The sequence below is a fragment of the Scomber japonicus genome, chromosome 13 (genome assembly GCF_027409825.1).
Source record: "Scomber japonicus isolate fScoJap1 chromosome 13, fScoJap1.pri, whole genome shotgun sequence".
Classification (NCBI taxonomy): Eukaryota; Metazoa; Chordata; class Actinopteri; order Scombriformes; family Scombridae; genus Scomber; species Scomber japonicus.
In genome coordinates, this window is record NC_070590.1 from 24458170 (window position 1) to 24475254 (window position 17085).

At 41.4% G+C, this 17085-nt stretch overlaps 1 protein-coding gene across 1 annotated transcript; it reads left to right on the plus strand.

Moving 5' to 3' along the window:
* The first annotated feature begins 752 nt into the window (after positions 1 to 752).
* ywhag1 (3-monooxygenase/tryptophan 5-monooxygenase activation protein, gamma polypeptide 1) lies at positions 753 to 15140 on the plus strand. The gene is made up of 2 exons (XM_053332208.1): positions 753 to 883; positions 14389 to 15140. The coding sequence occupies exons 1-2, from the start codon at positions 797 to 799 to the stop codon at positions 15043 to 15045; spliced, it is 744 nt and encodes a 247-aa protein (XP_053188183.1). The 5' UTR covers positions 753 to 796; the 3' UTR covers positions 15046 to 15140.
* The last annotated feature ends 1945 nt before the right edge of the window (positions 15141 to 17085 follow it).

The window sequence follows — 17085 nt, forward strand, 5'->3', positions numbered from 1 at the left end:
CTGAGATTAAGGATTTGTGACATTACATCTAGTTTGGGCCAAATGTGATACAATGGGATACTTGCACATGTGGCCTCCAGTGCAGATATACAATGAGCATGGATTTTACCATGAAGCAGGAGACATCCTGGGTCCAGCAGTTCAACTTCTGAAATGTTTGTATCTTCAATCTGGATATTTTACTGTAAGACAAAGAGTAGATGTCATTTTAAAGATGTTAATTAGGTAAATGAACTGAAAAAGCATGTCAACCACCAATTATTATTCAAAGCAGTAGTATTTTATGTATCTTATGTATCTTGAAACGTGTTTGGTGGAGACCTTTAAATTGTATCATGACAAAGCACAGTGGAAATGTGGGCTTTTGATGGGGACCTGGTGGTCTGGGGTCCACAATAATTGTCCCTTTGCCCTGTTTGGTGGCAATGTGAGTAAGTGCTATGTATTCTTGTATAGTGACACACTGCAGACATATTATAGTAAAATACACCACTTTTTTCCTTTGACATTTGAAGTCCAAACCCTGTAGGGCAATACTAGACTTAAGCGTCCACAGCTCTGCGGGCTGCCAGGCTCGTTACATCACCCGGTGAAGACACGCCTTTTTGGGGTGGTGACACAACCGAGGGGAAAGTGCTCGGAGGGGGAGGGGTGTCCCGTCGGCAGGCGCACAGACAGCAGGCAGCAGCTGCAGCGAGAGGAGCCGCTACCGTTACTCCGCATTAACACGTTCAACATTACGATTTTCCAGCTCGGGACACATAGGACACAAACACACACACACGCACTCTTAACAATGGTAGACCGCGAGCAACTGGTGCAGAAAGCCAGGCTGGCCGAGCAGGCAGAGAGGTATGATGATATGGCAGCTGCCATGAAATCGGTAAGTAAGCTTTCCTCTGTAATGACCTTTTATCTTTGGGGGGGTGGGGAGGAGGGGGACTTTTTATTATCAATAACCTCATCGATACATGTGTGTGTGTATGTGTGTATGGGAGAGCATTTAGGGCAGTAATACGCAGACAAGGGGCTGATCCTCTGTGTCAGAGCACATTGAGGCTTTCTGACTGAATCGAATAAGCCACATAAAGTTGGTGTATGAAACTTATGATTAAAGAGCGCATTGATAAGAAATGCGTAATTGGGAGCGTGATCAAATACTGTTATAATAAGATTCGGGTAACATCATTTTGGAACGGGACTGCATAGGCCTGTAAAGCCTAGGGTTCACATTTCATTGGTTTCAACATGTCAAGAGGTGTGTCGCTTCATAGTTTTCAATAGTCTCAAACCGCACTGGAAGTGTCTGATTTGCGGGGAATGAGCCGGTGGTGTCAGAGGGTGCGCTGCTGCGGGTTCGGCTGTCTGAAATGCGGACTGTTTGATCTTGGGGCGGTGCCTTTCAGCCTGGCAGTGAGAGGAGCAAATAAAACATACCAAACACCCCCCCCCCCCTCCACCCCCCTCGATTGCTCCCTGACAGCCACAAGACTGTTTAAAATGATGCGTCTGGGCGATCATGAAAAGAGCGTTAAATTGTTCGCGTCGAAAAGATGCGCATACTGAACAGCAGAGGAAGAGCTCTAGGTGGTACCATGATGATGATGATGATGAGGAGGAGGAGGAGAGTGACATGGGAGGCTGCGGTCATGGTCGTGTTCCGGTTTGAATGATGCTGAGCACGAAATGATGAGGCATCGATTGAGTGTGAAAAAACCCCACTTTTCTTTAGCTTGATGAGGAAGAACAGAAGACAGGATGTGTGTGTGTGTGTGTGTGTGTGTGTGTGTGTGTGTATGTGTGTGTGTGTGTGTGTGTGCCCTCCCGTTTGGCGCATTGGGAAGAGCAGCAATGTTGGCTGAAGGTTGATCGCAATCGATTTGCGCAGAAGCAGCTCTCGCAAAATAACCAGCGTTCACCTTTCAGACGTGGGTGTTGCTGGACGGACAGCTTTCCAGAAAGCTCCGTAGATGTCATATTGCAGCAAATGGTCGGGGTTTTTTTCTCCTCTCTCTCTCTCTCTCTCTTTTTTTTTTTTTTTTTTGGCACCCTTGCAAACTGTAGCATGACTGCTGTGTTTAATCGATGCTGTGTAGCAACCGCATCCCTGCGTCCTGGTTCCCACACAAGAGGCGTGCCGCAGCATCTGCCAAGATGCAGCACAGGGCCCACCCGTAGTGCACCATTTCACTAGTGCTGCTTTTTCACCACAGCTTTGCAAAAAGGTGTGTCTCACAGTATCACAGTGATCAGGACTTTACAACCATTCAAAGGAAAGGGTATAGTTTGTCAGGAGAGGTTAAGGAATGTGGAGCTGTGTGAGAAGGCCCACTCCTCTTTATTCAAGAGAATGACTACAGTTATCCATGCAGGGCTTCACACAGTGTATGTGGTTACTCATAGTGACTTCGTGGTGATGCTGTAGTAGTTACTTTTACTTTCATATTCAGATAATAGTAGTTTTGGTGCCATTATTCTATAATATACCTCTAAAAATGAGCACAGAATGAGTTCAGATTGTCCTTAAGAGTGACATCTATTTGCTTTTGTTAAGAATCAGCATGTGAGTCAAGTAGTTGTGTCTTAATGGTGGTGAAAGCAAGATTCATTAGGGGCTACTTTTTTCCGCACTCCAAGAGTCAACAAGTAAAAGGTGTCGGCGTGTTTAAAAGGCCACTCACTGTAGTGGTAATGCCACAGGGGGCCCCGGCTCCACCCCTTCCCATTTATGCCGAGTCAGAGAGAGAGTGCTGCCCCTCACCCAGCCAGTCTCTCTGCAGCACTGGGCAGCGGGGTGTGTCTGCTGCCTCGCCCATCATCTGAGGGGAATCCCTTGCCACTGCAGACATGGTAACCGCCCGGTGGCAACGAAAGCCAAAATCACACAGACAAAAAGATTCAGGATCCAGGTGCTGTATTTTTACACAATAACAGCATTTTTTACAGCAGATATCAGAAGAGCTTGTGTGTCACCATCAACTCTAATATTCTACAGCATCAATAATGTAGCCCCTTATTTTTTAATAGGAATAAATCAGGGACAAAGTGAAATCAGTTAGTTATTCTTTTCATCTGAGGCAGCCTCTTCTTTTATTTGGGAGCTAAAGATGAAAAAAAGCAAGACTTTATATTCAGTAACAGTAACAAAGTGCTATTTTATAGTATTTGCCTGCATTGTTAGATATAAAAAAAGCACTCCTCCTAAAAATAAATGTTCCTGCTCAGAGTCATTATCAGCTCTCTAGTGTTTTTTCCAAATTCATCTTCAGGAGCGATGTGTGACATCACTTAAATTCTGCTCGTCCTCTTTCTGTCTGTCGGGGACAGCTGTGACTGATACAGACCCAGTTAACGGCCAAATATTTAGTCATTTTGTGTACAAAGGCAGAAAATATTAGATTTAAGGTCCTGGACTTCTAGATGAACAGAAAGTGAGTTCTTCACTTGTTCAGTAAATGCTCCTGACTCTTATTTTTATTCAAAGGGAATGTTAAAGGCCAAAGACATTCACACATACACACACAAAAGAACCTTCCACCACAGCTTTCACAATACAATAAATTATTATTAATAAATCTTTCAGCAATGAAAACTGTCAGACTCTCAAATACTGTCTGACACAATGATGGACTCACAAAGCTGATTTTCGACCATTGTCTGGTTTGACGTACGCCCCATTTAACTGACTAAACTGAACGCCCGCACACGTTATCACAATCGTACATCTCAGAATGCGCTCCATTACTTGGGGTCTACTAAATTCCTGACTCATCAGTTTCCGCATCCTTTCTGAAAGAGTCCGCTTGACTGTGACCGCTCGTCGTTAAGTGTTCGCAATCATGTACTGCTTAGACCTGCGCTGTGAAATATACAGCAGTAATCCACTCCATTAAACCACTGTATATTACAGAAGCATGTCCTATGAGAGTGTGCTGTTGATGAGGAATTTGCATGTATGCTGTGTGAGGTTGTGCAGCTATATGTATTCATGTAGAAAGAGCTTGATAGTATACTGTAGCATGCATATCTAATGAAACTGTTACATCATAGTATCCACATGGGCACACTGCCTCAACCTTTTCATTCAGTGCTTAGACCTTAATGTATTTAATCATATACATTTACATTTTATATGCATTTATTAACATTTTCTTTCATTCACCATGAAAATCAGCTTGTAGACACAAAGCAGAAGAATGTACAGTATATCAGTGCTTGCAGAGAATATGTTAAAAGGATATTTTGACATTTTGATGCAGCTTCTTGGTTTGCTGAATAGAAGAAAAAAACACATAACCTTCCATTTTTGGGAAAACCTTATTCCCACAAGGAAGACGAGTGTTCAGCGATGAAGAAAAAACTCAACTAAATGTCAGCTTTATTCCTTTAAGCTTTTTGAAAGCAGCAAAATCAACCACACTCAAAGCCACTCACAGCTCTCTCATATAAACTCAGGTATGTTGCACTGTATTGAGCTCGTGTTCAACCTGTGTTTGACCTGATTCAGACGGGACTGCTTTCACAGGTTAATCCCCAAGCGTCACTGTTCAGAGACTTCAGTCTGCAGCTGAACTCAGGACGAACGACTGCTCAACCACTGAATTACAGAAAGCAAGCACACCATGACAGCGTAGTTCTCCCTCAGTCTTCTTCTCCCTATTTCTTTCTTTCTTTCTTTTTGAAGCTAGCCAAATCATGCACAAATGTTTAAAATAATACAAGCTGATATGCCTCTTCCTGTTCATCAAAAGTGAGCTGCTCACAATCTGTCCAGGTTGGAAAGGAGGATCAAGAAACCATTTTGGATGATGCACTTTGCCCATTCAGCCAACCACAGATGTGGGTTAATCCATTTCATGGTACTGGTCTGAAAGAGGTATTACATCTTAAGTCCCAGCAAAAGCAGCCAAGACACAATTTTTGTCCCGCTCTGTAGTTTATACAATCCTGTCCCCAAATAACTCACTAAAGAACAGATCCAAAATTACTATTCAGCTCTTTCACTACTGTTTTCTCTAATATCATTCCCTAATTTGGCTTTAGGGTTACTGTGATTACCAGTTACTGACTTGTAAATACAGTTGACACAAACATCCAAGTTGTAATTACAACTGAGAATCACAGATTTGTCTAAAAGCCTGAAAGTCAAATAACTATACTGCAGATGTCTCACTGTGTGTCAGCAGGAGTCCTGCATGCAGAGTGATTAAACCCAGAGTTAGAGGATACAGAGCTTCATGGTCATTGAGCAGTATTTTTTTTTTAACCCTCACACAACCATCACACTGCAATCACACAACATCTATTAAAAGATCAGATTATATGGACACTTAAATGTTACACCAGATGAGAATCTTCCCTTCTTCTACTATTACTACCCTACATCAGGGTAACATTATCCAGTGTGATTTGAATTTAACACACACAAATACACACACACAGAAATACACACACACACACACACACACACACACACACACACACACACCCTGTTGGCGAGCTTACGTCTTTGTCTCAGGAAGTGCATGGCACAGACAGCCAAGGCTGCAATCACACTTAATGGACTGAATGCATTATTCTCTCATGGAAGTCCATTCATTGCATTAACAGATGCATGGTACTGTACTGCTCCATGCATTGTATTTACTTTATATGTGTGTGTTGACTGTACTAGTGTTGTGTTGGATAGAAGAAATCATCTACATGTCTATAAATTCCAACTGTCTTCATTTGAATCATTTTAAGACACCTAACATAAAGACAATATACAAGCTGTAACAGACACTGGGTTTTAACACATGTATAATCACAGAAACATACAGGCATTATGCTCTGTACCAGCAGTGAATGATCCTGCAGGTCCCGAAGGACAAAAAAACAAATGTCGGGGTGTGGCCGTTGTTATCAGACATCTCAATAACATTTCAGCTTCTCATGCAGATGGGTCACATAAATTCCCGTCAAAAGGTCAACAACATTGATTAAAATCACCATCCGCAGCTGATCAGCTAACAAAAGCACCGTCACTGCCACTCGGAAGTCTCACTCTCCAGCTGTTGCCATGGGAAACAACATACAGTAGTAGAGAGAGACGGATTTGATCCATAGTGATTTTTCAGTTCTCACTGCTTAAAGCGATATACACAAGCTATCTGTGCGTTATACATTTACGGTGGGACACATTTTTAATAGAAAATGCTGTTGCGTGGTGGAGTGATCGGTGTGGGCGGATGTGTGGGAGGGATGGTGCATCTACGGGAGAGGCGGTAACGGTTGGAAATCTTGAGGGAGATGAGGGAGATGAGGGAAAAAGGAAATAAATGTATAAGCCATCGTGTATTTATGTAATTTTGACTGCGAGGTAAATTTCATGCTGCTGTATCTTTATTCATATTTCCCTTAAAATCACTCATTTATTATAATGTCATGGTATCTTCCAGATCAAATGAGATATCTGGACTCAAAATGTGTCATGATGTGAATTTGACACCTATTGTGAGTTTCATTTTAGATAATAACTGCCATAACAATCAGTGTGCTAAACTAGGAAACGGGGTTATAGCCCCAGAAAATGTCTGTCTGCCTTAAGTCACCATTTCTAGTTTTCTAGTTCATCATCATCATAATCATCATCACCCTCATCCTGGAGTTTTTAGCACAGGAAACATCAAACTTGTGTAATTCTGAGGTAGGAACACACTGCTCTACCTGGATCCTGTGATGAATGTGGCTGATGTCATCTCAGGGCATTTCAGGACGTTCCCCTAATGAGTTTTGACTCAGCGGTGAGTCACACACTTTAACCACATCACATCTACTGTAAGAGTCATTCTTATATTTGCTGCAATATGGGCAGATTTACATTGAGTGACAGTCACCTCTAAATGAAAACTAACAGGACTTTATTATCTGGCAGCATCATTTTTGCTATTATGATGCCTACTTTTCTTTTTGCTGACTCACTGATAAAGAGTGCCTGTACATTAATACATTAATAAACTAAACTGCATCATAACAGCAGGGCTTTTAGGATGTTTCTCTCACAAACACATTACTCACCACAAATATCACCACCCACAATTAAAATGTTATTTTAGAGGATTTTCACTAAATTAGGCACTTTGCAACCAGCGATGTCCTAATCATGTCAGGGCACACCCAAACTACAACACCCAAGCAGAAAATTAGATGAGATTGAATCTTGGAAGATGTTTTTGTGGCTGCACAGAATACAAAGTAAAAGTCATTGTATACACGCAGCAGAATACCTGCAGTCATGATTAAATATGTATCTGCCTCCTAAATTTGGCACACACTTTTTTTAACAGCTACTTCATCCAAATAGTGGAGGTCCTGGTTCAAAACGTATCACATTGATAGGCTTCAATTATTGATATGGTTTGAGTGAAAGTGTTAAGCGAGAGAATGCAACTCCTGGAATGAAAGTGAGCTTGATCATTTCAATTTTATGCTTCCATTTGGCAGTGATGGTTTAGAGATGACAGGAAACAAGAGGGCGTGCCAAGCTCCATTGTTTTATTTGAAGAGACCTTTCACTCTGTGTTAGAACTAGAAACATACTCAGTTTACTTGCCATTGGACAGAGTAGAGCTCACAAATCGTGCAACAAACAAGACAAATTTAATTTTGACCTGTTGTCAAGTTATTCATGGAATAAATGTCAGTAGCGGCCCATATAACATGCACAATTGTCATTAACTTGTGACAGCAAAGGTCAGTACTGTCTAAGAAGTAGAGGGTGCCACCTTAAGTTTTTATTTAAGGCTCTATGCTGATATGAAAGAGAGAGGAGAGATAAGAATGGATCACAGATTTGTAAAAGTCAGAGCCTAGTGAATCCATCTATTATACCAATCTGGGTATTAGGACTGGTACGTCACTCACACTGTTGCTTTTATCACTGTACCAGTGTACAGTGTACCAGTGTACAGTGGTAAGTGTTCAGCCGGTTGGTATTAGGTGATAACTGTCAAATAATGATTGACACAATTAATCCTCAGGGTTCAATTCGTTTGGTATTACAGTGAATGAGTATGTCAATGTGACAGTTAACATAGCATGGTAGCACTCTTTCCAGACCCTATGAAATCTTAGTGACAGGTGCCTGGAATAAAAAACTCTTGACTCAAAAGGAAAACCTAAGAACTAACATGATGTTTTGGTCCTCAGACCTTCATCAGGCAAAGCTTTATCAGACTAGCTTCATCAAGTGAGTTCAAGTGATAGGAAGTCTTGGGGATCGTTGATTTTCTTTTCAATATTTTCTAGGTAAAACCATGATTGTCAGTGAGGATTCTGACACTGGGGCAAAGGAGGACACCGTCCTGATAATGAGCTTCATGAGTTTCAGGCTTTACTGATCGCTTGCAAATGAGTCTAAGGATAGTCTGCAAATCAGTCTCTTTCATATTTTAATCATGATTATGGTCCTGTGTTTCTTCCTCTTACGTCATTCACTTGAAGCTACATTTCGCGTTCATAAAAGAAGGGTTGGGATTTGTTGGTTTATTGCTTCAGCATCGTGATGAGGATTATTTGTTTGGGATATCATGTCCCTGAATGAGTTTACAGGGTTATTACAGACCCTGAAAGTATGAAAAGATTTTGACATGGTCTGGGTACCTAGAAGGTGCACCAACCCCAAAAATATGTGAAACAACAGCCTGTGTCCCTGAAACAGGCTTATACCAGTATTAGTAGTACAATTACCCAATACTCTCAGTGCTCAAATGGTTAGTAATACTGCAAGTCAGAGTCCTGCACAGTTCAAATTTTTCAAGCCACACCTGCAAAGCTTCATACCGAAACAGACCCTTTCCCTGCAATTATCTCTAAATCAAATCCATACCTACCCCAACCGGCTGATATAAGTCTTGCGACCAGACCAAAACATGTAATGTTAGTGCACATAGGCACTCATCTCATTTTGTGTAATTTGTCATCAGCCTTAGGCTAAATATCTCATCACACTGTTTAAATTAGAATATACAAAAACCAATCAAATTTTATTGCTAATTGGCTTACGGTCTCTTTGACCTTCTATTAGGGCGATTGAAAGTTGTGTTCTTGGAAAAGTATTTATCATCTGATGCAGTACCCATGCTCCTGCTAATGTTCATTTTTGACCATTTACATGCTATATACTTTTGGGCGGTCTGCTACAAGTAATGCAGGTCTCTGCCACAAGTCAGTACATGGTAAAAAGTGGCTCAGTAATGTTGTTATATCCAGTCAGATGTGTCCTTTTTTTGTGCTGTCAGAGAAGTGAATAGGAAGCGATATCATAACTCACCTTTGATCTCTGAGGCAGAAACTTATGTGACTTTGCTACAGCTTAGGAAAACACCTGAGTTAGTACAGTCATCTTATTGTTTTAAAGTCAGCATTTAGCAGAGAGTACTTTTACTTTTGTTCACATTTGTATAGTTCCTTTCTTCACACCAGCCCAGTAGTTTAATTCGATCTCTTTATAAGTGATTAAACCGCTTTATGCGTTTTATTTTTGGATGTGCACATCACCTATAAGCCAAGAAAAACTACAGTCATATGCCACAAAGAGCTACTTGAAGCTCCCTCTCCACCACCATTACTAAGACTCACACATACACACACATACACACACTCTGCCTCACTTTGCATCCCCTTTTCTTTGTGGCTAAACCAGCTAGCCCTATTCACACCACCAGTGACGTCAGGTAGTCCACAGCGCCTTTGTGCTCTGCTGCCTGAAAGAGGGTCGGCACGGGGGTTGTCACATCAGATTAGGAGTGAGGGTGTGGGGAGCGGGGAGTGAGAGCAAATGAGCAAAGGAAAAAGACAGAAGGAAAAGCGTGGAGCTGGGAGAAAATACTGGGAAGCTGTGGGACCATGGCAAGCCATTAATATGTGAATTGTATTCCGGGCAAATGGAAATGTAAAGACAGTGACCATTCATTTCCAGGCTCCACTCAGGCCCAATCTCCCCTCTTTTAGCGTCTCTCCTGTGGATATTAATGGTCATGGGGAGAGCTGTCAAAGAGGAAGTTATTGATTGCCCTTCCTGGCCTTTTGTTTGTATTAACACTCAGTTGTTTGGAAGTTTGACTGCCCTGTGTAAGGATGAGTCACGAGAGAGCAGGCGCGATTGATGAGCTTTATGGGTAGACAGAGCCCTATTGTCATCCCAGCACCGCAGCTTCCGTCAGGGCTTTCTGCTCACCCTGCAGCCTTCTGAAACAAAGGCAGCCATGTTTTTACAGACGGGTTGTTTAGGCCTTGTTTTTCTGACCTCTCTGTTGCTCCAGCGCTGACCCACTCCGCTGGTTGCATTCGCTTTAGGTCAGATCCTCGTTTACGCTAATTGCAATTTAATGGGCTGAGGCATAGAACGGTATAGAGCAGAGGCCGACGATGTGCTTCAGGAATGTCTAATGGGGTGTGCAGGGTGGCTTTTTTTCTCTCTGTGCTTGTAAGTGGGCTCATTATATAACGGATGTCATTTTATTGTTTGCTTTTCTTCATACTTCCAGTACAGAGGTTGTTTTATTTATGACGGCTGTAAAAATTTACAACATCTTGTGTAGACACTCCTTAGTGAAGTATCAGAAAAGCAGCCGTGCTCGCGGCCCTCTAGAGGCTGCACTGTTCATCACAACACACGAGAACAGGAAGCATTCTGATGGTTTTACTGTTAAAGCTTAACATAAAGGTGGCAAAAAAATGTAAAACTTGACACGGGATGAGTACATTCAAAAGATACTTCCTCTCCGGAGCATGAAAGTGGACAGTCTGGCTGTTAGTTACATTTTAGACCAAGTAGGAACAATCATTTGGTCATCAGGTGACGTGAGGAAAGTGGTCATTAATGCATTCATTGTAATATGCCTTTTAGATTTTACGTTCATCCTCTGGACCGGCCTGAACTGGACTGTGTTATTGGCCAAAAGATGATATAAGGAGGAGTGCTACTCCTTTATGATTTTTAAAAAATGTATATCTGCGTTCCTAGAGAAATACACGTTTCAGAATTAGCAGTATGCATACAGTTTACAATGAGAGTGAAATATACGATTATGCTAAGCTAATTGTCACTATTTGGTCATTAAGTGTAATGTTTTGTTTGTAATTTGAGTTTAAGTGGGTTTTTTCTGTGAAATATATAGCCTCAGGTCAGATATATTGACAATATTAATATATTTTTTACTCTTAAGTCTAAACCGGTCAGATAGCATGCTTATGTTAGTTTTGTCAGTTGGTTCATTTAGCTAGCTTTAACTTTGAACTAGGCTAAATTAGAACTTTCTAACAATTGGTGTAACAACCAGGATTTCCATTAAAATAGTTCATGGGCTTGCATAAAGTTTTGTTATTTGAGCTCAAGTGTGTGTGTGTGTGTGTGTGTACGTCTGTGAAATGTAAAGTGTTTTACTCTTCAGTCAAAACGGCACACTAATGTTAGCTTTGTCTTTTGGTTCATTTAGCTAGCTCATGATGTTAGGTATAAATACTTAACAGCTCATACATCTCTAGGTAAGAACTAGTTTGTGAGGTGCATCTGGTTTTAATTTCATTAGGCGATGTGTAAATCTCTATTTAAAACACTTAACGTCTAGGCCAGCCATCTTCAACTCATTCCACAAAGGGCCATGTGGCTGCAGGTTTTCATTCCAACCAAGCAGGAGCACACATGCACACCAATCAGCTGACTGAAGAGTGAGTTCAGCTGATTAAATGAATTGAGCCAGGTGTGCTCCTGCTTGGTTGGAATGAAAACCTGCAGCCACATGGCCCTTTGTGGAATGAGTTGAAGATGGCTGGTCTAGGCTACTGACCAGAATTTTCTATCAAAAAGTCCATCGGCTACTACTTTGTAGTTTTTCCATGTTAAGTTACAAAGTCACAATTTGACCTGATGGTGGTAATGAATGTTCATAGAAAGTTCAGTTAGACAATTAGAATATTAGGTTTGATATTGTCATCCTTTGGCTACCATGTCTGCACTAAATAGAATGACTATTTGACAGTAGCACTGAATGGACAGACAGAGTGTCTACATGCCACTACACAGGTTGTAATTTTAGGGGAGAGATTGCTTGTAGTTCTTGGTTGTTTCCTGTGCAGCCTGTTTGCCTTTGACTCATTTGTGTCCTGTATGAAGCCATAAAGATGATATCACTCAGGCCAACACCCAGTGTATGATTCGGCTTGAAAGGTGTGAGATATGAAAGACTTGTTTTGCACTATACCCACCCACGGTACTGTAACCCTCTCCATACCATCAGCCATGTCAGCATCCTCGCCATTAGCAGCTCGAGGCCAGTGTCTCCAGCAGAGAAGAGTATGGCTCTCACAAACAAGCAGATTTTACAGTCGCCATGGTAACAGGAGATTGCATCATCAGCTTGCTCTTTGCCCTCCACTCCCTTTTACAGTTGAAGTAATCTTATTGAAAACGGATGGTCAGGTCTGTTGAACAGAACCATCGCTTTATCACTGAGAGCAAAGAGTCGCAGTTATAGATGGGTGGGGATGTGTTTAAGGACTTACGCATACTGCTAATGAGTTTATAAGATGAACACATGATTAGTCATATGTGTGTATCATTAGAGTCTGTAGTAACAAGTGGTAAAAATGGATTAGCAGCTGCTCTGTGCTTCTGCAGCTAAGGCGGAGTGACACAGCTGTTAGCTCATGCTGACTGTGGTACACCTCAGAGGTCACGAGTTTAAGCTTTCCATTGTCAGTGTCCTTGAGCAAGATACTGATGCTCCGCCATGTGTCGACGATGCTGTACACACCCTACCGACTGAATGTTGTTTTGTTGAAGAGAATATGATGGGAAATTGAATCAAGGCTGATCATGTTTTTTGAAATGCCTCCATTAGATAAATGTGATCCATTAGAGCGCTTCAACAGAGGGAAGTTAGGAGAAGACAAATAAGATAATGAACACAAATAGCAAAACATGTTGAACTTCAATGAAACAAAAAGTCATGGTCCTTAGAGGATGAAGCCTAATGACTTTTCATCTAGTGCCACCATGAGGTCATATATTTCAGTAAAATATCTATACCTCTACTAAATTAATTGGCACAAAATAAGGTGCAGACAGTCGTGGTACTCAGAGGATGGATCGATTGGTTAGATTGATTGTTCTTAAATCTTCAATAGATGTTCATGGTCCCCTGCAAGATGAATTGTAACAACTTAAATGATCCCTTGAAATTATATCTAATAGTAAATCGTTATTCAGATCAGCCGCAGATGTGCGTTGTGTTTAGTGCTAATGTTAGCAATTAGATAAAGAACTGCTGTGCCTAAATACAGCACTCAAAGTAAATAAATGGCTGTTGACAAAAAGGGGAGCACTTGTTATGTTCTTGTCAATTCAAAGTGCTTAAATTCACATTTTAATGTCAGGTCAGTTTAAATATTGCTGAATTTCTAAATGACAACTGTACCAGTAATACCAACTATAAGTAAGGAGCAGGTCTCTGTAACATGGATTTGTGGGTTTTGTAAACTCAGAGATGTTTTTTCAGCAGTCACTTTATCATTTTTGTTGTTTCTGGGGCATTACAGTAAAAAGCAAAGCAGCTTAATCTTAAATCAAGCAAGTTTGTTTTTATTCATTTAAAATACCAGCACAATCCCATCAGTTTTAAACCCAGAATGTAGTTTTATGTCGACCGATATTGCCTTCAGTAAAGGCATTGTGAAGAGCTGTTCCACGTGATCGGCCGGGGCCCCCTGCTTTGATATGCTCATGGAGCAGAATTCGGTGCTGAAAAAGAAAGTAACAACAGGCTTTATACTGAGAAAAGGTCTGTAAAGATGCCTCTGCTGCACAGTCCCAGTGGGGTATAAAGGATTAAATCCTTCAGCCAGACACAGGCCTGTCAAAACACAACAAAACAAGCTTTCAGAGCTGAGGACAGCCAATCAGCGGTCATCTCAGAGGGTGATGTCAGGGTGCTGGAGGAGTGGCTCGCCCTGCTGGATGCAGCGGCCATTGCCTCGGGTGTAGTCGAGTTCGTCCAGAGCCATCTGTGACCATTTGCACATCTGAACCTTTTGTCCTTCTTTCACATTGTTGCTTACATCATCTTGTGATTGCTGTTGAAATTGTAACATATTGTCAGCTGCTGAATTCTAATGGAAATCTGTAAATTAAAAAGGGCAAAACACTTTTTCACAGTTTTTTTATATGGAGAACTACTGTATATGTGAAAAGATTAGATTGTGGTTAATGTAGGCGTCAGGATTTGACAAGGAAGAAAAATGTGTGAAAGAAAAAAGATGATATATCTGGTTCTACTACTATTGCTTCTACATTTATTTCAAACAGATGCTAATGTGTGCATATTCTTCTCTGTCTCTCCTTCTCAGGTCACAGAGCTGAACGAAGCACTATCCAATGAGGAGAGGAACCTTCTCTCTGTGGCCTACAAGAATGTGGTTGGGGCAAGGCGTTCATCCTGGCGTGTCATCTCTAGCATTGAGCAGAAGACGTCGGCCGATGGTAACGAGAAGAAGATCGAGATGGTGAGGGCCTACCGGGAAAAGATCGAGAAGGAGCTGGAGGCTGTCTGCCAGGACGTGCTCAACCTCCTCGACAACTTCCTGATCAAGAACTGCAACGAGACGCAGCACGAGAGCAAGGTGTTCTACCTGAAGATGAAGGGTGACTACTACCGCTACCTGGCCGAGGTTGCCACGGGGGAGAAGCGTGCCTCGGTGGTGGAGTCCTCTGAGAAGTCCTACAGCGAGGCCCACGAGATCAGCAAGGAGCACATGCAGCCCACTCACCCAATCCGACTGGGCCTGGCTCTCAACTACTCCGTCTTCTACTATGAGATCCAGAACGCCCCCGAGCAGGCGTGCCACCTGGCTAAGACCGCCTTTGACGATGCCATCGCCGAGCTGGACACCCTCAACGAGGACTCCTACAAAGACTCCACTCTCATCATGCAGCTGCTACGAGACAACTTGACGCTGTGGACGAGCGACCAGCAGGACGACGAGGGAGGAGAGGGCAACAACTAAAGAGTCCAAAACCTCATTCTGCCAAAACAACACAACACGCGCGCTCACAAATGATGACAAAATAATAATAATAGTAAAAAAGTTCTTAGAAATTTAAAAAAAGGGGAAGGGGGAGGGTGCGGTGGAACATCGGCGGCCAATTTAGCCGATGGTACTAACGCGGCTGCTGTTCTTTATTTTTCCACAAATTAAAAGTGAAAAAAAAATAGTAGGAGGAGGGAAGACGATTTTAGTTTGAGAAATAACCTACAATTAAAAAAAGAAAAAAAAAAGAAGAATGAAACCCCCTCCTTGATAGCCTCTGCAGCATTTGCCAAAATACCACTTAGAAGCAAGAGGTATGTCATTCATCACAGTGTGACCATTGGGTAAAGATGCCTTCACACTGGCAGAGACTGGTCTCATCGCGCAAATGAAGCTGAGGTGTCTTATTGTATTTGTTGAGGGGCAGAGCATTCAGAAATTGAGTTTGATGCTTGAGCAACAAGAAAATTAGAGTAACCTTGAATGTCACAGCATTGCTTAGCGAGAAAGAGAGAGAAAGACAGAAAGAAAGAGAGCGAGATAGAGAGAGCGAGTGAGAGAGCAGACGGGTTACAGGGATGAAGACGGGGCTTTTAGGGGTGTCCAACTTGCGTAACTTCAAATGTACCAACGCGGCATCTTTAGTTACATCACACAACGATCGTCGAGTGAGAAGCAGGTTGTCTCTGTTATCGAAGATAACATTTAAGAATAATATGTTTTTGTTTTGCTTTGTGTCAGGTGTGTGTCCAGCTCAGTCACACAGTCATCCTGTAACTAAAAATACAAATTCATAAAGTAAACTTAGTGCAGCTTGTCCCTCTCATGTGCTGATGTGCTTTATTAAATAAATTAACTGTTTTTGGACACCTAATTCTTATTGTCAGTATTGTCGTTACTATAACAACTTCTATTTGGCTCCATATGTTTGGAGGAAGTGATTTGATTCATAGGAATTCAGATAGCAAGGTAAAAATGGAGATTGAACCTCTAAAAACAAAAAAAGTGGTGATTGGAAATTATCATGAGTTCACCCTTTTTCTCCAATGACGCTATCTTCATAACAATCAGTAATATCTCTGAAACGGCACCTGGAACCACAGAGTCGATTATTTTTTGGCCAGAGCACATGCAATGTTAGGTGGAAGCTCTAAAAGCAGATTTGGGAAATGTGGATTTACTTTGTCTTCGGTTTCTTATTGGTCAAGAAATGCACTTGCCTATTATACTGTTTCTTCAGTGTAAGATGATAACTGCTCCAATATTCTCCATAATACAATATTGTGCATGCTGGTGATGTATTTATACAGTAGCTTCAATTTATTAACTTATACTGTAGATGTTATGTATTCATATGAACATGGAATTACTAGACCTTAATCAGATTATTTTCTATTTATTTCTTTTTATTGCGATTGTTAGCTAGACCTTATTTTAATCTGTGTTTTCTTTACTCCATTTGCTGAAGTACGCTATACCAAAACAGTGATTGTTAACAATAAATTGATCTGTTACGGACATCAGTATGGTGACATGCAATTATTGGTAAGGGTGACAAAAAAAAAAGAAAACATATTGGCTTGTGATATTTGAAAGTGTTAGCAAGTATGTTAAAAGTTTTAGATGTTCTCAAAGTTGTCAGTACATTGGCAGTCACACACGTAGGTATAATTGAATGATAAAGACATTGCAAAATTTTCCTGACTACATTTGGTGTACTAAACAACTAAATTCTGTCAAATAAAGTCTCATAGGACCAGGACTTCTGTTACTGATTTACACTGAAAACTGTCATTAATTCAACTGCGTAAAAAACACACAACCACTATTATTAAGTACAACAGAGGTAAAGCATTTTAGGTTTCAGTGGGACACTTGGTGGTCATATCAGTTCTAAAACAATGCACTGTCCTTGCATATAGGACTAACAGCACGGTATTACTGCAGTGCACCACAGTGATTTTTTTTGGGCTGGGTCTAACATATTTCAATGTGTGCGAGAGATGGCTAAAGGAT

What these genes read in the sequence shown, in the direction of transcription:
- ywhag1 (XM_053332208.1), top strand. Translation starts at nt 797, where the DNA reads ATGGTAGACCGCGAGCAACTGGTGCAGAAAGCCAGGCTGGCCGAGCAG. An exon ending in TGGCAGCTGCCATGAAATCG is followed by an intron (nt 884 to 14,388) that starts GTAAGTAAGCTT and finishes TCTCCTTCTCAG; the next exon opens with GTCACAGAGCTGAACGAAGC.